Genomic DNA, 20,496 nt, shown 5'->3' with positions numbered 1-20,496 from the left:
AGGTCAGGGCAGGCCAGAGAAGAGAAGAGAAGAGGACAGGTCAGCATTTGCACATTGCAACAGAAATTGATGAACGAGTAAAGTAAAACGGGATTCTACAAGTGGCGACTGGGATGTCGGTGGGCGGGCGAGTGAGTGTCTGCCTGCCTGGCTATCTATCACCCGGATGTTTGGGGTGGGTGATATACGAGAGATAAATGACCCGTGTGTATATGATTTAATGGTGCTCGAGGTGTTTTTTGTATAACAATTTCTGTGAATCTGGATCTGGATTGATTCGCTACAAGAAACTCAAGCCTGAGAGCCAGAGAAAAGAATAAAGTACTAAACTCTGAGCATGGCGGTACCTCCCCTCAAGTTCGATCCCCCAATAGATGTTGATGCTGTGACGACGCCGTGGAAACTGTCACGCCAAAAGACATATATTCTCGACAACGCCCATGTCATTGATCCCGTCGACGGGAGTGTACGGCACAACGCCACCGTCGAGTTGGGAGGAGGTTTTGTCCGATATATTGGGGACGAGGGTGGGAGGAATACGACTGACGACGGAGGAGACACCCTGTGCATCGACCTCAAGGGCAAATACATCCTGCCAGGTCTCTGGGACTGCCATGTGCACCTGGCGGCAGTGCAGGGCTTCAGCAGCTTTGACGATATCTTGAATCTCTCCCCGGACACGTCTCTGCTTCGCCAGCCGGAGATCGGCCAAGCGATGCTCGACCGGGGCTTCACCACGGTGCGAGACTGTGGCGACGCGCTGTTACCGCTGAAAGTGGCGTTTGAAGAAGGCATCCATCCTGGTCCCCGGCTTTTCATCGCAGGGCGTCAGCTATCGCAATCCGGGGGCTGCGGCGACAGGCGATCTGCTTTCGACGACGGCGACTGTTGCGGTGGTGGCGGCGCCAAACAGCTCTCCTGTCGGATCGTGGACGGCGTGCCCGAGTGTTTGAAGTTCACCCGAGAAGAACTCCGGCTGGGCTCCGACTTCATCAAGATCATGGCTGGAGGAGGAGTCTCGAGCCCACGCGGAGGTCTGGGCGACATGGAATTCACCGAGGATGAAATCAAGGCCATCACCACCGTGGCCTCCAATGCCGGGACGTTCGCCACGGCGCACGCATACACACCGGCGGTGATACGGCAAGCGGTGAACTGTGGTGTCCTCGGGATCGAGCACGGCAACTTCCTCGACAAAGCGACCGCGGAGCTCATGGCCCAGAAAGGGGTCTATCTGACACCGACTCTGGTGGCGTATGCCGCAGCATCGCTGCCCGAGTTTGGCAGCTTCGTGAGCCCCGAGTCGATAGCCAAGCTCAAGGACACCCTCGAATCCGGGCTCAGAGCCATCGAGCTGGCCAAGGAAGCAGGCGTCACTGTCTGCTTCGGGACCGACCTCCTAGGACCCCTGCACTTTGCACAAACCAAGGAGTTTGAGCTGCGGCGACAAGTGCAGTCTCCCTTGGAGATCATCCAGAGTGCCACAATCAACGCGGCTCGGATGATGCGCCGACCGGATTCCCTTGGGAGGGTGGTGCCGGGGTTCGTGGCCGACTTGTTGATCTTGAACGCCAACCCGTTGGAGGACATCACCGTTCTCGACAGACCTGAGAAACACCTGCTGGCCGTGTTTAAAGAGGGCCGAGTGGCTTCTTCCCGCTGGTCACGGCTGGAGGTGCCCACTCGGCGGCCTGCCAGAATTATGTAGTACATAGCCTGACATGTGTCATGTCCTAGCCATGGGATGTCAGTCGCCATTTGCGATTTGTAGCCAGGGCTTTAAAACCACTTGAGGCCATGGCTCGAAGAAGCCTCGCGATATTATTCGAGGCTGGATGTTCATTTCACAAGGAGAAAAATGCACCCTCTTTAGTAGGAGAGATGTACCACGTATGTACATAGGAGAGTCGCTTGGTGGCTCAACTAAAGCTCCTGGTAGTAATTAGCTTTCTAGGTTCGGGCTTAAAGCGGCCTTTGCTCCCCCCCAGAATCCTTCCGCATATGGCAATTACTAGGTTTTTCCATCTCATGAACCTCGATATCCAGCCAGCTGCGCTACTGAGTATACTCCCAGTCTATCCGGGTTGCTCCAGCAGGCCTTGTAAGAAATAGGCACACACAAACAAACTGTCGAGCCTGACAGCAAACTCCCCCGACCGCCACCATGGGTGTGAACAAGCTCCTCCCTACCGCCTACAGCTTCTCCCAGCTCCAGACACTTCCGCTCTCCCTGTCTCTCCGCCGGACGCTATTGCGGGCGCACCACCAGCACGACCCCTTCTCGATCCGTGCCCCGAGACTGAACATATTCCGCGCCTCATCATCGTTGTCCTCAACCTCCTCCTCCTCCACCACGCAACACATCTCCGCCTCCGCTACGGTCGACGACCGAATCGTGCGCCCACTCGTCCCTCCCCCGCGCGAAGGGTCAGGACCTCTGCTCTCACGGCGCCCGGACCGCGCACTACCAGACCTCCCGCGCCCGATCTCGATCTGGCTCAAGACGCTTCCCGTGTTCATCGTGCTGGTGACGCTCGCGTCGCTGGCCATCTTCAACTACGAAAAGTCGTCGTCCTCGACCGTCAACTCGATCCTGTACGCCCTGCGCACCAACCGCCACGCGCGCGAGCTGCTCGGCGACGAAATCTACTTTGCCAGCAAGGTGCCCTGGATCAGCGGCGAGCTGTCGCCCATGCAGGGCACCATCGACATCAGCTTCTGGGTCAAGGGCACGCGAGGCACGGCAAAGACCAAGTTCGTAAGTCTCCGACGCAACAGCCGCGGCGGGTTTTTCGAGACCCTCGAGTGGAGTCTGCAGACCGAGGATGGGACCGTGGTGCAATTGCTCGACAAGGAGGGAACGAGGGATCCCTTGGAGGGACAGCGGCTTGACTAGTTTTCTTTTGGAGAACGAGCAAAGGCTGGGAGAGACAAAAAGAAACAAGGTAGAATCTAAAAAAGGCGAAATTTTGTTGTACATTGTATTATTATAATAATACCCTGTGCCCTTGTGCTGGAGACGGCGAGTAAGCAAAAAGCCCGCCCACGCCCACGCCCACGCCCACTGTCCATTGTCGAAACGGTGGCCCAGACAGAAAATAAATGAGAAGAGTGAGGGACTTGACATCATTTCCTGCCAAAACGTGAAAGGCCCAAAGAGAAACACTTTTTTTTCAGTCGCCCGGTTTAACCTTTGAACCCTGGGTGTTTATGCCCGTTGTGCCAGCGCCGACGGCTTTCCGCTGCGGCATCTTGCCAATGTTATAGCCCCACGACCTCAGCGTCTTGACGACTTTCGGCAGGACCGCGGCGGTGAGAGGGACGCGGATGAAGATGAAGGATTTGTGCACGGCGTACGCGAGGGCAAGTTGGGTCCAGATACCTAGAAGCAAAAAGAAAACACGGATATTGTTAGCTTTGTTTTTTCTCGTCCCGGTCTGCCTCTGCGCAGATGAGGTGTATACTCCCCCAGACACCCAACACGGACACAGAGACATATAGGAAAAGGGAAGAGAAGAAGGGAGGGTTAGAAGCACATACTAGCATTGTCCCCTCGATTTGCCTTCTCCGCAGCTTTGTACCCGTGGTCGTTGGTCTCCTCTTCCAGGACCCTGCCGCCGGCCTGCTCGACCTGGCTCACACCGGCTTCCCCAGAAACCCCGTCGATGGCCCCGTCGGCCGCCATCTCGGCCTTCGCGGACCCCTGGATCGGCCACTTGACGATGGACTTGAACGTCTCGACCACGACGTGCTCGTAGTGCCCGATCGTCTCGGTGCCCATCATGCGGACCGCCAAAAAGCAGAAGGGGAAGTCGAGCGCCGAGAGCGCCAGGTAGACGCCCACGGCCGTCCAGCCGTACTCGCGCGACATGGTCTTCAGGCGTTCCTTGATAGAGGGTTTCGCGGACGTGGCGGAACTGGTGGTGCTCGAGTTGTAGCGGCGGCCTGTGGCATTGTTGTTCCGCCGTGGTAGTCGTTGGGTTTGTGGTCGGAATGATCGGAAGGGGGAGGGCGACGAGGTGCTCGTAGGTCGCTGGCTGTGTATGGACCGCTTCAAAAGAGCTCGGTGAGGGTATAGAAGGGACGGTCTGGTGCGGAACGATTGCTGTAGGGGCGCTCGAGTCTGAGAGAAGAGCTGTCTCAAACCAACATTGCGCTGGAAAACGCGCACCCCCTCCATTGCCTTGACCTTTTCTTGACCTTTAGAACACACCAATTTGACAGAGCATCAAATGTTTGTAAAGGTGTTGGGGTTGGGGGGGTTGCAGGATTTGGAGGGGAGAAAATGCCATCAAAACTGCGGTGCCTGCGATGTCATTTCACCACCATCGGAGTCGGAACCCGAACGAACTTTGCTGGCGGTCAGCCTCGTCCAAGGCCAAAAAAGGGGGGGAAGCTGCAGCCTCAGCGGAAAATTCATCTATGCCAGCTACTCTCAGGCAAAAATAATGTCTGAACATATTTCCTTCATGTCTTTGTAAACAGCTCCTTCACATCACCATAAAACACATCAGGGCCAATCCACTGGCTTGTACTCCGAGCTCAAGGTCCACCCTATGTATCATGCACATTGAACAATTCAACTTGTCAAGTACGCGAGCTGCTCCCACTCCAAAACGTGACTCTCGTTGTTCATGACAGTTTCCAAGAACACAGCCAACACTCTGTAGCCCCAATAACAGACTCTCCGGCTTCCGACAAAAAGGCTCATTTTGTACATTTTGTACATGATCCTATCCTCTGCACACTCCAAGCTTCTAACGACGTTTTGGTGGCCTCCCTCTCCTCTTCGGAGCCACCACTTGACTGGCGCGTGCAGGACCGTGATTAACGGAAGTCCAAGCACCGCCTGGGCCGCCTGGTCCACGAAGTGGTGCGCCATCGTCCGAATCATCACTATCCGCCCACTCCGAAGCCAACGCTTTCACAGTCGGTGCAATTACGCGTTTCGGTGCAGCCGGGGCAGCCGGAGGTCTTCCCGCCTGTTTTTTGTTATTCGTGACGGGCTTGGGAGGTGAAGGTGGTAAAGGAGGTGGAACAGCTTCTTCCTCTTCTATCTCTTCATCTCTGCCAGTGACCGCTTCTACCTGAGCTGGAGGAGTGGCCTTACTGCCCAAGGAATCGTCCTCTAAGAACGACCCTCGAGACCAAACATCGTCTAGGTCTTCGCTCTCGTTCTCCATCCACTCGATGGCGGCCATTTTTGCCCGTCGATTCGCCTGCGCTTCAGCTGCAGCTCTTGCGTGATCTAGGTTCGAAGTAGCTAACGTTGATTTAGTAACAGTCGTTTTCGTTGGAGGCGGTGCTGGTGAGTATACAAAGTCCGATCTCTCACTTCGCTCGTCTGGGGAGTTTGTCGTTGCGGTTCTATAGACACTTTGCACCACAGTCAGTTTGGGCGCTTTCGTGGCCGTTAGTGGTGCTGGCTTGGGACCGCTCGCTGCAACTTCAGCCGGCGGGCTCGAGGCAGAGCTCGGATTCTCTGGAGATTCATTGTCCAAGGACATGGAAGAATCAAAGTCTGACTCGGCATCGTCCAACCTCACCACGTTCATCGTCGGTGTGTTCGTGGATTTGCGGCGCTCAGAAGCAGGCTCAGAGACAACCTCGTTGAACTCATCCTCTGATGGCTCTTCATAGTGGGATTTTTGCATCCGGGTTTGCCGCCTAGTAATCTCTGCGTCAGGCGGCGGTCGATGCGCTCCATCTGTGGTGTGTTTCCGGCGGTCGCGATATCGACCGGGCATAAATTCATCATCTTGTTCGACAGCAACATGTTCATCACCTCGCCGAATCTTCTTTGGCCCGGTCTGAGGATTTCCTTCGGCCGCGTTAAGAGCTTGCAGGTCCGAGCTGATGACTGGTGCAGGTGCTTCCACTCCGCCCAAGGCCCGCCGTGCAACATTTGCCATTCTTTCAATCTCTTGAAGTCTCTCTGCTGGAAGCGGCAACTTCACAATCAGAGACTTTCGGGCCTTGTTTTTCTCAGTGTTGGGTTTCTTGGGATAATAAGGACGGTCACCATCATCAATCCTCACGCGCTTCCGTTTTCGCTCGACCATTTCAATCTCTGCCCGGTCCTCTCCGCCAGCAGTCGCATATCCTGAAGATACGACCGCTTGCTCTTCCTCGACACGGACAGGAATATGAAGACCGCCCTCTGGATCGGGATAGTCATAAGTGATAGCCTCGGTGGGATCGTAAGCGTGCTCAACATTCCTGATGACGCCACCTTCGGGAAGTGCATATTGAGTTGCAACGTCGTCAATGGGGATTGACTCTCCTGCGACCTTCACTCCTTCGGGGTTTTCGTCGTAGTCGTCCTCGTCATCTGCAGGGGACTCAGGTGGACCTAGAGCTCCCAACGCCGGATCGATCGGTATCCCCTCTTGTTGCGCCAACCGAAGGAGACCCTCCTCGACTTCGTCATCCATCTGTTGATCACCGTCGACATAATGCTCACCGAGCTCAGGCCTGATTGCCTTGGCTACTTCTGCCTCTTGACGACGCTTTTCGAGGCGACGTGAGTGATCCCCGTGATCATCGTCTGCTTTTTGGATCCACGCGATGTTCGAGTAGCTGAAGTCTACCAGACTTTCCACCGAGCGCGGGTCGGCTATTGCCTTGGTGTTGTGACCAAGGATAGTTCCCGACGGGGTGTAGGGCTTGTACCCCGGCCTCGTCTTACATTGACGGCAGCCACAGATATTTAGACAGCTCGGACACAGCCAGTTCGGATCGGCGAGAATGTCCTGTGGCTTCATGTCGAATCTTCGGAAAAGAGTGCCGTAACAATAATTCTTGCTGCATTTCGTGCACGTTGCTTGTTTCCATTTAGGCTCCCAGTGGAAATCAACATGACAACGAGCGTGTGCCTTCAGAAACTTTTCGGTTCGCTTGATCTTTTTCTTTTTCTTGACGATCCCGTTGGCGTCCACCTCCTCCACTTCTTCGCGATCGTCACCTGTCACAGGCGATGGCGGACGCTTCCTGTCTCGATATGGCCTCCTGTCTAATTCACACTGGCAGATCTGCGCCAGAGTTCTCTTGCTGCCGAGTCTGTCCAGTTCAATTTTCAGTGGCATGGGTGATTTTTCAGTCACCCTGCCCTCATATTGCAGAATCTGCAGGCGCCATTGTTCGTGTTTCTGGGTCAGCTCTCCCCAAGGCCACTGCTCGACCCACCTCAATTTTGAAATGCATGCACAGCTTCGGCCCATTGCATAACACTCCATGCAGATGTCATATGTGTCTTCTTCGCCGTTTGCCAACTGCTCCACGCAATTGGGACAGGTGAGAAACCGGTTGAAAATATTGCAGCGGCAATATGAACAAGTAATGTTGCTCTCGTACGGGATATACTCAACCTTTTTCTCGGGACGGGCCGGAAGGAAGCTTTCCGACACCAATATTTCAGTGAACAGAACCTGCAGTCTGCGGAAGTCCTTTTCTAGCTGCCTGACCTTCGAGTCGCCTGGGTTTCTATGTTTGGGGCCTATTGACTTCTGTCTGAACTTCTCTGCCAGCCGAAGGAGTTTCGAGTATTTTTGCATGGTGTAATAAACGATTGCCTTGTTCTTGTACTGTTCATCGCGGCATACCATCCTCGCTCGTGGTAGAGCTTCATGCATTGCCATCTCGAGAGTTTCGACGGTTGTTCTGTTCCAAGCGACTTTCATCGTTCTGGTTCCACGGTTCCACACCTGATGCGGAGCCAATGGAGGAATAAGGATAAAATCACCGGGCTTCTGTTCGACAACGTATGTCTTGAACGGTGCATTCTTCCACGCGTTGACTTGGGCGAAATGATTTTCGATCTCAATGTCATGACCAAGGCGAGAAAGCCAGTACTCGGCGACCACCTCCCGTTCTTTGGTTTCGGTCATGAACCAAATAGAAGAACCTGGCTTGGTGATTTTTCCGTCTTCAGCTAGGCCTGTGGAAGCTTCGACCATGATGTTCTGACCAAGACTTGCGCACATCTCACGGTGGGCCGGGGTATAGGTGCCTTCGTGACCGATATAGCACATGAGGTTTTCCGCGCGCATTTCTTTTGGAAGACTGCTCATCAAATCTCCAGCTCTGGCGATTCCCTTCCCTTTTCTCACACCTGGCCGAATAGGGTCGTTTTGGTCCATTGCTCCAAACCCACCCACATCACCTGTGGACTCATTGAGGTAGAAGAGACCCGCAGGAATGATTTCCGATAGTTTATCTTGCCACAGCTGCGGGCAGTCGATATCTTTGAGATACATCCGCTGACGCGCGGGGTCCTTGTAGTTCCGTGGTGTCCACTGGTTTGTCAATAATGCCATATTATTCAAGTAGTGGCCAATCGATAGCGGGACATTGGCCTTCTTGGTGAGATCTCTTGCGTTTTCAACTGAAGGACGCCGTCAGGACGTAATGTGTATTTTGAGAGCAGCGCAAATCCTACCTTTTGATCCACAGTTGTCACGGAGCCACTGCAGCGCGAAAGTCCATCTGTCAAGTCGTTGTTCATAACCCTCGATGACAAGAGGTTTTCCACCGAGAATGACATGAATGAGGACCAGTTTCTCGAAGTTTTCCAGGCCCTGGTGATCTATCATGTCGCAGTGGATGCGAACAACCCACTCGAAATTCGGCTGAGACTCGACCAGGGCTTTCAGATCGAAGTCTGGTGAGATGGGCTCAAATGCCGCACAAGGTCGTGTGGACGGCATGGTCAGTCCGTCTCAAGAAGAGGACGAATGGTCTTTTTCAGTTGTACAACCCTTCTCTTTCGCATTGGTGATTCGGAAATGAAACGCATTCTCGCCGAGGCTGTGGGGCAAGCAGACCGGACGGTCAATCTGCGGAATGCCTGCTCGACGGAGATTCGGGTGACCGAGGTAGAGGGATGTGATTAGGGCGAGAGGAGGTGACGATACATTAAGCGGAACGTGAAGGAACGGTGCAGCCAGGAATTACAGGCGCAAACTGCAAGTCGTAAAGGTTCACCGTCGAATCTCGCGACGCGCCTTCGGGAACAAAAGTTCTGGTTGCGGAGAAAGGCTGCGCTATTCCTCAAACAAACGGCGCGACCTGAAATTCTTCTCAGCCTTGCGTCGCAACTTTTTCAAACATTTTTGTCCCCGAAGCTACCATGGAAGCCCGCTAGACATGTCTCGGACGCTCAGAACAGCGCATGCAAAGATTCTTTGCAAGACGTTCAGGCTATCTTCTCGGTCTGCTACGTCGGTGTGTGGGTTTCGGGCATATCAGCACAGGGCTCTTCATCATGCAACGCCCCCCTGCAAACAACGACCTGTATTGGCGCTGGTTTGCTCCGCGAGTCCAGGGAGACATCTAGCGACATCGGCCTCGTCCGCCCCATTAGCCCAGGATCTCCCGACGATATACAAACTCCCCACGACCGGTATCATATCAAGACTGCCCTCATCATGGATTCCTTATGCCGAACTAATCCGGCTCGACAAACCCGCGGGGACATACTACCTCTTCCTCCCCTGCATGTTTTCGACACTTCTGGCAGCGCCGATGGCTGTACCAATGGCCTCCCCGCTGGAGGTGCTATCGACCACAGCTCTTTTCTTCTCCGGCGCTCTAATCATGAGAGGTGCTGGCTGTACAATAAACGATCTCTGGGATCGCAACCTGGATCCACATGTCGAACGCACACGACTACGACCCATTGCGCGGAAAGCCGTTTCTGTTGAAAATGCAATTGTATATCTAGGCGCACAGCTTCTTACTGGATTGACGCTGCTCTTGCAATTTCCCTTACCTTGTCTCTACTATGGAGTCCCTAGCCTCCTTCTAGTCACTGTATATCCTCTGGCGAAGCGAGTCACCCATTACCCTCAGTTTGTCCTCGGCCTGACCTTTTCATGGGGTGCCATCATGGGCTTTCCGGCTTTAGGCATCGACCTTGTCTCCAATCCTGAGGCACTTGCGGCGGCGGCTGCACTGTACGCCAGCTGTGTCGCGTGGACCCTCAGTTATGATATGATTTATGCCTATATGGACATCAAGGATGATGTCAAGGTGGGCATCAAGTCGATCGCCCAAGCACACCAGCACAATTCCAAGACCGCCCTGGGTGTTTTCTCTGCCGCTCAGATCGGACTGCTCGCCACCGCCGGTTATTTTGCTGGAGCAGGTCCGATATTCTTTATTGGAAGTTGCGGGGGCGGGGCACTGGCTTTGGCGACCATGGTTCGACGGGTGAATCTGAATGATGTCAAGGATTGTTGGTGGTGGTTTAAAAACGGTGCCTGGTTCACCGGCGGAGTCATATCTCTCGGTCTGTTTGGAGACTATATTCATCGGAAGTCTCAAGAGGAGTCTCGTCTCACTGCTGAGGCGGTTGGCGACGCATAATCGCATTCCGGTCGTCACTGACCATTGGCCTCATAAAAATCCTGGATACCAAGTCCCAAGTGCTCGTCGACGTAACTCACAATCTCCTTCCAGTCCATCATAGCGCCATCGCCTGTGTCGCCACAAGCGAGCTCCTTCTCCGTAGGACGCAGGATCGTGAACCAACCGTCCTTATCGGCGCCCCAGTCCTCCTGTAATACTTGAATATGCTTCTTCGTGATCGGATGGCGCCACATGGCAGTGTTCATGGCCGGCGCGACAAATATCCTCTTCTTGCGCATATCGATCAAGCCAGTCGTGTCCCACGCCCGGATGACGTTCAGGAGCAGACCATCACTGATGCCATTGACAATCTTCGCCATGGTGTTGGCCGAAAGGGGCGCCACGATCAGCACGTGGGCCCAACGCCTCAGTTCAATGTGTAGGATCTTGTCGCCTCGCACCCAGGGCTTTGACCACTCGTCCTCCTCGTGGTAGACGCCGTCCACCCCGGGGCAATCCAATAGAGAGCGTAGCGGGGGTTGTTCGGCCGACTGGCCTTGCAGAAACTGCTCGGCGGATTCTGTCAGGACGATGCGGATGGACACATTCGGGTGCGAACCAAGGGATCTGGCAATCAGGGGGATCTTTATCGCCGCTACGGAGCCGCTTGCGGACAGGAGAATGTGGTGTTTACCGTCATTTTCATAGGCGGCGGCGGAGAAACGCTCGCCGCTGCTTGTGGGGTTTGTGGTGGTCATGGCGCTTTTGTTTTCTGATGTGTATGGGAGAAGAGAAAAGAGGCAATTACCTTTCTCAGAGTCTACATTCCCTTCTTATAGAGCGGTATGTAAAATTCACTCGGTCGATTTGTCAGGTGTTCAAAGGAGAGGAAATACCGTGTAAATCTGGGGGAGGAAGCGCAGCACCATAGGGCCGACGTCCATTTGTCAACCACGTTGATTGACATCATCCGAGCCGCCATCGACAATTTTCTCCAACAGCGTCGCATGGTCCAAACTTGACTCCTAACCTGTTTGTTCAGCCACACCCGACACAACTTCCACGATGCTGCAGAGAACGCTAAGAACACCTGTAACGTCTTTTTCCGTCACCCCAATATTGCAAACGACAGAGGAAACTAACTACTACGAACAGGCCCTTCGCGGCGTCCTCGCCTCCATCTCCCCCCGCGCCACTTCAGCCTCTCTCCTCCCTCGCATATCAACTGCTCTCTCACAGACGCGGCTCCTCTCTCAAGAAGTCCGCGCTGCGATCGACAGAGCCGTAGCCTCGGCGCCGGTGGTGCTATTCATGAAGGGAACCCCAGAAACACCACAATGCGGATTCTCACGAACGTCGATCCAGATATTGGGCTTGCAGGGTGTAGATCCCCGGAAATTCACTGCTTTCAATGTTTTGGAGGATGATGAGCTGAGGAGTGGTACGTCTCTCCATACACCCGGCATCTAGCAGCTGCTCCCAAGCTCCTAGACAGTGTGCAATCGTCTGGCTCGCGACCCAAGGAAACTTGAGTTGAGCGACAAATCTATAGGCAGCCGAAGCTAACCGGGTTCAAACATGTGTTTACAGGAATCAAAGAATACTCGGACTGGCCGACAATTCCCCAGCTATACGTCGACGGGGAGTTCATCGGCGGCTGCGACATCCTGATCAACATGCACAAGGACGGCAGCTTGGCAGAATTGCTTGCGCAGAAGAAGGTCATCCTTACGGAAGAGGGTGACGAGGATGTCGAGCCGACCTCCGCTGGCGGTGACAAGAGCGGTGGAGATGTAGAAGGCCAAAAAGCACAAGAGGCACGAGAAGAGACTGAGCAGAGCACTGGGGCCAGGTCCAAGGATGCCAAGGGAGAGAGCTCGTGAAAAGGCCCTCGACTCGAGGAGGGATGCGATGGAATGAGTCATGCATGGTCCGAGCGTAGCAGTTCAGGCTCATGAGGCTCACACCGAAGATTGCGAGAAAGCACGATCTCCCAGCATCATCGAATGTGCACCTCGTTCAAAGGGTCAAGAAAGTCTCGTGTTCACAGATGTATGTTCATTCTCCCAAACACTTCCAAATGCCTCGGCGACAATATGTACAAAACAACAATATATGCGCGGCCCGAGATCGCATGGGCCATAATCAAAAATCCATCATCACCGAGTCGAACTGCTTCCCCCGGCTTATTCCTTTTCATTCATTCCCAGTTCGCTCCCGATGCTAGCTGGCCATCATAAAAACAAAAGGAAAAAAGAGAGAAAAAAAAAAACAGGACTCTCAAACGTGTCATGAGCCATCATTCAAAAGCACGTCTCTCTTTCTCCTCTTCAATCACCACACCCCACTCGTGCTCTCGTCGGCCATACATGATGTCCTTCAAGGCCTGCTTGACGGCCATGGCAAAGCTGGCTCCGTTGGTCTCGGCAGCAACACCGTTCTCCTGCCCTTCCCTTCCCAGCGGTAGGACAAGATCTGAACCTCGGAAATGAATATCCTGCACCGGGGAGATGAAAAAGGCCGTCCCGGCTCCAAACGCCTCGAGGAGTCTCCCCTCGTTCTCGGCCTCGATGAGTTCATGCATGGTGAATTTCCTCTCAACCACATCCACATTACCGCCGCCGATCGCCCCAGATTTGACGAGTTCCAGCACCGACGCGCGCGTGACGCCTTCGAGAATGACTCCGTCTTCCAGCGGTGCGGTGACAAGCTCTCTCCGTCCGGTTTGCTTGTTGTCCCACAGCACGAAGAAATTGGAGCCGCCTGCTTCAGTGACGAAGCACTCGTTCCCAAACAACCACAGAATCTGATCGTAACCCCTGGCCCGTGCTTCTCCCTGCGCGACGAGCGACGGTCCGTAGTTTGCCCCGACTTTCGCGTTTCCAAATCCGCCCGGCCAGGCTCGGATCATGTCGTGCCGGGAAGCAAGGAGGCGCATCCCCTTCGAGGCTGTGGGCTGCGCAGGAAGAGAAGAAGGGGGTTTGCAGCTCGGGTCGTCTAAAGACGGGAACATGACCATGATAATATACATCAATGCCTCCTTGGGTCTCTGTACACCGAGAGCAGGTGCCGTTGCTATCATGGTTGGTCGAATGTAAATGAAAGATTCCGGCTCGGCGATCCATTTGCTTGCCTCGACGCCGACGAACTTCTTCAATAACTTGACAAATTCCTCTGGCGGGAAGCTGGGCAGTGCAATCCGAGTTGCTGATTGTAAGAATCGTCTTGCGTTGCGGTCGGCCCTGAAAAGGCGGACCTTGCCATCCACGCCTCTGTATGCCTTCATTCCTTCAAAGCACTCGGTGGCATAATGCAGGACGGATGCCGTGGGCATGATTGACAGCGGCCCGTAAGGTCTGATTTCGGGCGCTTCCCATCCATCTTTCTCCGTCCAGCGAGCGGTCAGCATATGATCCGTCGTGCAGCTCTGCGACCAGACTTCTGGCGAGTTGGCCACCGGCACATGCTTGGGGTTGAGGTTGCGGGTAATGGTCAGTTTCGAGGCATCTAGCTCTGCAACTCGACGGCTGTTAGAGGCAGTCTTCTCAAGTATTGCGGCCGTGCCAGCCTTGGTCAATTTAGAAGTATCGTCAAGGGTGGGAGATGGCGGAGAGACAGGCGTAACAGCAACTGGAGCCATGATGACTGACTTGATGATCAAAGATGATCAATTGACTCAAAGAACAAAGAATGTGTCAACACTAGCCAGGATAGATGAGCCGCTTATAAGAAGTTAAGATACAACAGGGAAAAGGTCGAAAGGAATAGAAGAACAAAACCTTGACTCATATATCGCCTTCGGCAGACGCGGGTACCTGGACATAAAAAAAAAACACAATACAAGAGACACAAGACTGGTGTTGGAGTGGATTCTCGCAAGGTTTTGCGGTGGAACAAGGCATACATCCCAACGATGGCACATCCAGAGATAGATCCGTTCCGTTGGTCTGCCAATCCACATTCTTTGACGATCGCGACTTACCACGTTCCCACGCTAAAGCAGTACGCCTTTGAAAGTACAAGGTCTTATCAGGGCGGTCCTGCACCCACCGAATGCGAAGGACGCCCGCAAGACCGGGACACATCGCGTCACATGGTTGCAGAAGAGAACCGAGAGATTTTCAGAAGAGAAATTTTCCACTAGGTTCTTGATGCCAGCGGGGTTGGCCACTGATTGCAACACAATGAAGGTCTTCATACCTACCTACACGTTGAGATTGGTGGGACAAGATCACCAATTGGGAGGAAACAAGGCTTCGCTGAAAAACTCCGGCTTCGATTCCGCGAGTTAAATTGACCTCATTTGCCCGAGTCCGATGCGGATATTCGCGGATATCGACAGTCTGAAGAGGCGAAGAGCGAGACGCGGGCCGTCCATCTGTGTACTGCAATCTGCACAAAACACGGCCTTTCAGTTCTTGTTGAGGATGGAACAGGTCAGCTGTTGCGATCATGACCTCACCCTAGACCGACATTTCTAACCTCGCGCATTTGAGTGTCAGCACGGGACCGATGACCGTTCACGTGTAGCACTCTCTGCTGGTGTGGTTGCAACCATCCGGTATCTCGGGTCCAAATGTCTTTCACAACGCCGCAAGCTGCTCAATGGATTGCATGAGGCCCTTGAACAACTTGCTCTTTTGCACGTTATATTGCTGTGATCGCCCATTAGGATGGAGTCGAGCGTGAGGTGAAGAGTCCATACCTGCTGCATGTCGGCGGCTGCCTTCTTCGTTCTATTCGAGATCTGGCCAATGGTCTCTTCAAATCCTGTCATGTCTTGTTCCAGTTGTGCATGTTGGTGGTGAATCTCATCATGTATCTTTTGAGCAGAGTCAAGGGTGTTCTCCAGTCTCTCTTGCTGGCCTGGCTTCATGGCTCTATCTTGAAGCTGGACGATGAGGAGTGACTGCTTTCCGAAGGCCTCGACGGCAAGTCTTATCAGATCAAACTGGATATCTTCCCACTCCTTCCACAATTTGCTCAGGACGTCCTCTTTCTCTTCTCGCAATGCACGAAATTGCATGATACGATCTTTGAGCAAGACTTCGCCCTCAGCCCCTTGGTTACCTGTTCCGTTTGAGACTTTCGTTAACGCTTCGGTAGCAAGTGGTCTTTGTAACGGCTCTTCTATCTCTGCCAATCCACGAAAATGACTTTCGATATTGACGGAGAGTTCTGTGAGGCCTCCGATCAGTTTTCTCTCAGCCTCGTCTAGCATGCTTGTGCTTTCGATTTGCACATTCTCTCGGTACTGTTCGAGACTTTCTGGAGGTAATGAGCATAGGTCAAGTGATAGGAGGGCTAAATACCTGTAAACTTGTCTGCTAAAATTGAACTTGGCTCCGGCTTTTTCCTGTCGCTTCCTCTGACCTTTGAGATTCGATGAAAACCACGCCCTTCGGAGCGATCAACTCTTCCAGGTTTGGTCGTGTTTGGTGGTGGCACTGGCTGGCGTTTAGATGGAGTTTTGGCAGCCGCATCCTGAGACCGAACGAAGATGGGTTTGACAGCCATAGGACGAGATGTGCTGTTGACAGATTGCATGTTGGTGCATTAGCGTGCAACGTGTAACGAATGGCACCTCGCAGAATTGCTGAATGGGCAACTTGCTTGGATTCGAAATTGAGTTGAGATGAGACGAGATGAGGACCTACATAGGTAGGAGGCGGAACTGCGATGAACAGTGCAGATTTCCCCGCTTGTCCATTGTGAGGCTGTCTTTTGACTCCCTCGTCCTCATGAGAAAAGCTTCCAACCTGCCTTCTGACCTGTTCTCTGCTTCTATCATTCGTCATGTATCGAGCACCTAGTTTTGATGCTGTAGCTTCACCTTTTCATTGTAACCTCTACATGCTCTCTTGTGTCCGACCACCGTTGTAACTCAAGTACCGGCATCCTCTAGATCAAAGAGCATCACACTCTGCTTCCAGCCTCATACCTCTCTCGATCTAATGCTCATCGGAAATAAAATCCTGATGCCCTGAAGAAACGACAGCACCGCCACAAGGACATGGTCCCTGATGTGCTTTAACGCATGCAATGGGGCACGGTGGTGTGGCACCCAATTACGATGGCACGGCCTGGAAGCAACATCCTTGACGTCGACAGTGATCGAGATGCAACGGTCCAAGTGCCCGGCAAGGTGGTGCAAGGGGAGTCTTGCCCTGCGTCATCGGGGTCCCTGACAGCGCAGATCCTGTGGCTGCTTGTCGTGTTGATGATTGGCCGAATACGACGATCTACCACGAGGACTTCTCTTTCGATAGTCAAACCTGTTTTCCTTCAATGCTTCTTGATCTCTTTAGAGTAATAGACGAACCACGACGCTCCAAGACCGTTTCGTGGCCGAGTAGTGGCCCTCACAATATGACGTCGCTGGTCGTTTGGGGTAAATGACAGGTAAATCCCACATTCTGCAAGGTATTGATAAACGTTGATGTTGGCTCTATCTGAGGTTTGGATTCCACTCTCTCTCCACATCTCACAGACACACTACATTGAAAGATCCCTTCTCTAAATACCAAATAAACAAAACAACTATCAAAATGGTTCTAGGAAGAAAGACCAAGCGCCATGCCGGTGGAACAACGGTCACCACGACCACGACTACTACTCATCATCCACCAGAGGCAGCAATCCGTACCAAGCCTACCCTCAAGCAGCGCTTAATGGGCGGAACACGGACCAGGCCCACCACCGCTGCACCCACACGAAGACGTCGGGTCGGTGTGCGCCGCACACCTGCGACCACCAGGACCACCCCCCGTCGCAAGACCAGCATCGGCGACAAAGTCTCTGGTGCGATGCTGAAGTTGAAAGGAAGCCTGACCAGGAGGCCCGGACAAAAGGCTGCGGGGACTAGACGAATGCACGGGACGGATGGGAGGCGAACCCGTCGATATTATTAAAGGTCCTGATACAGAAATGCAGCAGAGGCAGCAGAGACCCTCCACGCCTCGACTTCTGGGAAGGGCCTGGTCCGAGTCCCTCCTGTCCGTGTGGAGAAGCAGAGAGAGATTGACAAGCATGAGCCCTTTATTCGGTGCGGGTCCTATGCGAAACGAGCCAAACGAAAGTGTATTGCCACGCGGGGCTGATACATGGTGATTTATTATCAGCGGCATCAGATGTACGACTATTACGAGACTGAGATACCACAATCATAGTGAGAATTGTAATTTTACATGTCGAGACAAAATGATGAGAAATTGTATGTGTCATTGTCTTTGATCTTTACTCTTTCGTCTCACAGCGTAGAGGAATATGCCTTCTTTCTGATCCGCTTCCTTGCCATCGTACTCGATATATTCAGCTTGGAAACTTTTCGTCATGTCACGGATGAACCGCATGTCGGCTTTCCGTCTCTTCTTGAAGCAGAAGTAGCAGGTCGTTTCGGGGCCGATGAGATCGTTCAGGGTCTGGAGTAAAAGCGGGAAAGTAGGTTCAAAATAGACGCAGTCTGCCGCGAGGACGACGTCGGGGTGCTGATGTTGGGTGCGAGAGGACAAGATGGTGGGAGGAGGCGCGGTGCCCCAGTCGTAGACCTCTGCGACAACCTTGTCTTCTAGTTTGTTGAGTGTGATATTCTTCCTCATCAGCGCCAGCATCGGTATCTGGTCCGTGATGTAGATCTTCTGGTCGCTGTCGAGTTCACACCCCAGTGCGACTGCGAGCCCCACCAACCCGCCACCTGCACCGATCTCCACGACAGACTTTCCTCGCAGCGACCCAGCCCTGTGGTATCTCAGCATGTATTTTGATAGGACCATACCGGCGGGCCAGAGTTGGCCGCCACATCCTTCTTGCAGATCTTCGTGGAGGATGAGGGATCTGGTGGAGGGGAGCAGGTTGTCAAAGGTCAGACTTGTTGTTGCGGGCTTCTTGTTGTCGCCCTCGGGAATGAGGGCGGTAGATATGCCAAAGACGTCGTTCTCTGGAGAGGGGGAGCGGGAGGCAGGCATATTTGGGTGGGCTGGTAGTACTGTAACTCGTTGAATCGAGGAGACTTTTTATTGCGCTGCGGAGTTTCTCATTCTTGCTCCGCTATCGGACTTAATGCTGTTTGATCAAGGGTGCTTGCTAAAGGACCAGGTTGAGACTCGATACATGCTGCGGTTAGTTTATAGGACTGCTTGGTCTCTCGTAGAATGGTGGCTGTCGCCGCGTACGGACAATCTACAAAAAGAAAAACACGAAACTTTTTCGACAGAGGGCTCACCCGCGAGGCTGCTGATAGACCCCGATATCAGGCAACCGAAATGATTGGATGATAGCTTAGCGGACAGATAATCCGGGGTAACATGCTTAGCTGCAGCTGTTCCTACCTTAGAGGCATCTCTTTCCCAAGGTGTAAGATGGTTCTCATCTGCCTTGTGAGTCCAACAACCCAGATGGAGCTGTTCGAGAAACATGAAATGCCCTTGGATCCGAGGCAACAATGACAAGGTCGATGATTGGAAGGTGAAAGAATCCCAGGTCTCCAAAGGTTAACGTCAGGTGTTCCATAATTGCACCAGATTGATCCTCGGCACTGACATCATCGAAAATCCCAAGCCACCGAATTTGTACTTGCAGACGGTCATTACAAAGTGGAGTGCCCCCAGCAATCTGTGGCTCAGCTCTGTGTGGGCATGTAATATTCGTGTCTCCCCCTCAATATTACCGCCTTGTTACTCCCCGTGTCGTCATTGTTTTTGCGCCATAGTAGCTGAAGCTTTGGTTTCCCGGTTGCTCTGGCGCCACTATTGCAAGTCTCCAAGTCACTTCGGTCCCTCTGCGCCCCCCCCTGCACGTCACAAGGTTCTTCAATATAAGCTTGCCTCGAAGCTCAACCTCATCCCATCCCTTCTCTTTCCTCCTCCCAAGAAGCGCAGTTCCATCGACCTCTGATCTCCCTTGCCGCCGCAACAACTCAAGACCCCCAAATACATCCTCAGTCTTCTATTTACCCAACAACTACACCACAATGGCAACTCTGCACTGTATGTCCTCACTTCCCCCCTCCAATCCCTCATTGAATGTACTTCTACGTCACCACCCGAGACTTCCAAAGACAGAGCTCATTCTTGGACCAAACGTCTGCAACAAATCTAAGAGCACTCTGCTAACCTGCTCCCTCTCCTCCAGACCTTCCACCCGTCAAGCCCTCGGCAATTGCCCTGGGCATCGTCTTCAACCAGGCCGCCTCCGCCGCCGTGCTAGCCCCTCTATTCGGTGACACCTACCACCGTGCCAAGGCCGCCGACAGCAAGGAAGAATTCTTCAAGTCGAAGGAGACTGCCACCGCCGCAGCCAGCTGGGGTTCGTCCATTGTTGGATCTGCCGTGCAGACTTATGGTGTTGCTGCCCTCATCAATGCCACTGGCACTCTGTCATACAAAGGAGCTGCATATCTCGGTGGTCTGATCTTCATGGCTTCCTACAGTCCATCGGTACGTCCAGACCCCGTACAGTCCGTGGTCAAAGACTAACCAAACACCCGCTCAGCTCGTCTCTCAAGTCGTCGTTGAAAACCGGCCTCTGGACACCGTCGCAGTCGGCGTTTTGACCCGCCTGTTCGAGACTGTTGGCCTGAGTGTGTTCCTCACGTACTGGGGAACCCGGACCAACCCCTTTGAGTAAATCACCTTCTCTACTATGAATTGACACTTTGGGTGTAATACGAGGGAAGGAAGCCGTGGAAGCTAGACGGACAGTGAGTGCGATGGAGCAGACCACAGGCACATAGTGAAAGTCGGACATGCAGATCACAAATGGGAGTTCGGAAATGGCAGGACAGCTGATCCCATCAAGTGTATCCATAAAAATCAATCTTCATTGAAACATGAGAGTTACACTTTGATCTCTCTCTCTCTCTCTCTCTGAATAACAGCACCATGTTCAGGCTGTCCTCTCTCTCGGCTCTTGCGAGAATCTGTTCAGGTTGTGTTCTGCCTCCACTTTCTTTGACGTTTTCCTGATATTTCTGACTTCCTGATTTGCACTCCTGAACACTCTTGACAGCACAATATCTCCGCCATCCTGTTTGCACTTTGAAAACAACATGTCTGAACCGCCCAATTCCTGTCGCAATTCCAGTCCATGTTCGCCAAAGCACCATGTTTGAGCCGCCGTTGTTTCCTGTTCGTACAAGCATCATGTTCTCGT

At 53.2% G+C, this 20,496-nt stretch overlaps 11 protein-coding genes across 11 annotated transcripts; 5 read left to right on the top strand and 6 right to left on the bottom strand.

Moving 5' to 3' along the window:
* Positions 1–337: 337 nt before the first annotated feature.
* On the top strand, positions 338–1,708 carry AYO21_08570 (hypothetical protein; the record flags this gene model as incomplete). Its single annotated transcript, XM_022658513.1, has 1 exon — positions 338–1,708. The coding sequence occupies one exon, from the start codon at positions 338–340 to the stop codon at positions 1,706–1,708; it is 1,371 nt and encodes a 456-aa protein (XP_022509223.1).
* Positions 1,709–2,164: 456 nt separating this feature from the next.
* On the top strand, positions 2,165–2,896 carry AYO21_08569 (hypothetical protein; the record flags this gene model as incomplete). Its single annotated transcript, XM_022658512.1, has 1 exon — positions 2,165–2,896. The coding sequence occupies one exon, from the start codon at positions 2,165–2,167 to the stop codon at positions 2,894–2,896; it is 732 nt and encodes a 243-aa protein (XP_022509222.1).
* A 277-nt stretch (positions 2,897–3,173) lies between these two features.
* Positions 3,174–4,180, bottom strand: AYO21_08568 (hypothetical protein; the record flags this gene model as incomplete). The annotated part of the gene is made up of 2 exons (XM_022658511.1): positions 3,174–3,382; positions 3,541–4,180. 2 exons carry the CDS (start codon positions 4,178–4,180, stop codon positions 3,174–3,176), a joined length of 849 nt encoding a protein of 282 aa, XP_022509221.1.
* Positions 4,181–4,757: 577 nt separating this feature from the next.
* On the bottom strand, positions 4,758–8,705 carry AYO21_08567 (hypothetical protein; the record flags this gene model as incomplete). Its single annotated transcript, XM_022658510.1, has 2 exons — positions 4,758–8,383; positions 8,438–8,705. 2 exons carry the CDS (start codon positions 8,703–8,705, stop codon positions 4,758–4,760), a joined length of 3,894 nt encoding a protein of 1,297 aa, XP_022509220.1.
* An 817-nt stretch (positions 8,706–9,522) lies between these two features.
* Positions 9,523–10,250, top strand: AYO21_08566 (4-hydroxybenzoate polyprenyl transferase; the record flags this gene model as incomplete). Its single annotated transcript, XM_022658509.1, has 2 exons — positions 9,523–10,144; positions 10,231–10,250. The coding sequence occupies 2 exons, from the start codon at positions 9,523–9,525 to the stop codon at positions 10,248–10,250; spliced, it is 642 nt and encodes a 213-aa protein (XP_022509219.1).
* A 129-nt stretch (positions 10,251–10,379) lies between these two features.
* AYO21_08565 (hypothetical protein) lies at positions 10,380–11,105 on the bottom strand (the record flags this gene model as incomplete). The annotated part of the gene is made up of 1 exon (XM_022658508.1): positions 10,380–11,105. The coding sequence occupies one exon, from the start codon at positions 11,103–11,105 to the stop codon at positions 10,380–10,382; it is 726 nt and encodes a 241-aa protein (XP_022509218.1).
* Positions 11,106–11,412: 307 nt separating this feature from the next.
* Positions 11,413–12,230, top strand: AYO21_08564 (hypothetical protein; the record flags this gene model as incomplete). Its single annotated transcript, XM_022658507.1, has 3 exons — positions 11,413–11,439; positions 11,503–11,788; positions 11,938–12,230. 3 exons carry the CDS (start codon positions 11,413–11,415, stop codon positions 12,228–12,230), a joined length of 606 nt encoding a protein of 201 aa, XP_022509217.1.
* Positions 12,231–12,646: 416 nt separating this feature from the next.
* Positions 12,647–13,987, bottom strand: AYO21_08563 (hypothetical protein; the record flags this gene model as incomplete). Its single annotated transcript, XM_022658506.1, has 1 exon — positions 12,647–13,987. The coding sequence occupies one exon, from the start codon at positions 13,985–13,987 to the stop codon at positions 12,647–12,649; it is 1,341 nt and encodes a 446-aa protein (XP_022509216.1).
* Positions 13,988–14,930: 943 nt separating this feature from the next.
* AYO21_08562 (hypothetical protein) lies at positions 14,931–15,894 on the bottom strand (the record flags this gene model as incomplete). The annotated part of the gene is made up of 3 exons (XM_022658505.1): positions 14,931–15,002; positions 15,053–15,615; positions 15,660–15,894. 3 exons carry the CDS (start codon positions 15,892–15,894, stop codon positions 14,931–14,933), a joined length of 870 nt encoding a protein of 289 aa, XP_022509215.1.
* A 1,673-nt stretch (positions 15,895–17,567) lies between these two features.
* Positions 17,568–18,311, bottom strand: AYO21_08561 (hypothetical protein; the record flags this gene model as incomplete). Its single annotated transcript, XM_022658504.1, has 1 exon — positions 17,568–18,311. One exon carries the CDS (start codon positions 18,309–18,311, stop codon positions 17,568–17,570), a length of 744 nt encoding a protein of 247 aa, XP_022509214.1.
* Positions 18,312–19,315: 1,004 nt separating this feature from the next.
* Positions 19,316–19,971, top strand: AYO21_08560 (hypothetical protein; the record flags this gene model as incomplete). Its single annotated transcript, XM_022658503.1, has 3 exons — positions 19,316–19,331; positions 19,477–19,781; positions 19,837–19,971. The coding sequence occupies 3 exons, from the start codon at positions 19,316–19,318 to the stop codon at positions 19,969–19,971; spliced, it is 456 nt and encodes a 151-aa protein (XP_022509213.1).
* Between the last annotated feature and the right edge of the window lie 525 nt (positions 19,972–20,496).

The sequence above is a fragment of the Fonsecaea monophora genome (genome assembly GCF_001642475.1).
Source record: "Fonsecaea monophora strain CBS 269.37 chromosome Unknown Scaff75, whole genome shotgun sequence".
NCBI lineage: Eukaryota > Fungi > Ascomycota > Eurotiomycetes > Chaetothyriales > Herpotrichiellaceae > Fonsecaea > Fonsecaea monophora.
This window is presented reverse-complemented; position numbering and strand designations above follow the sequence as displayed.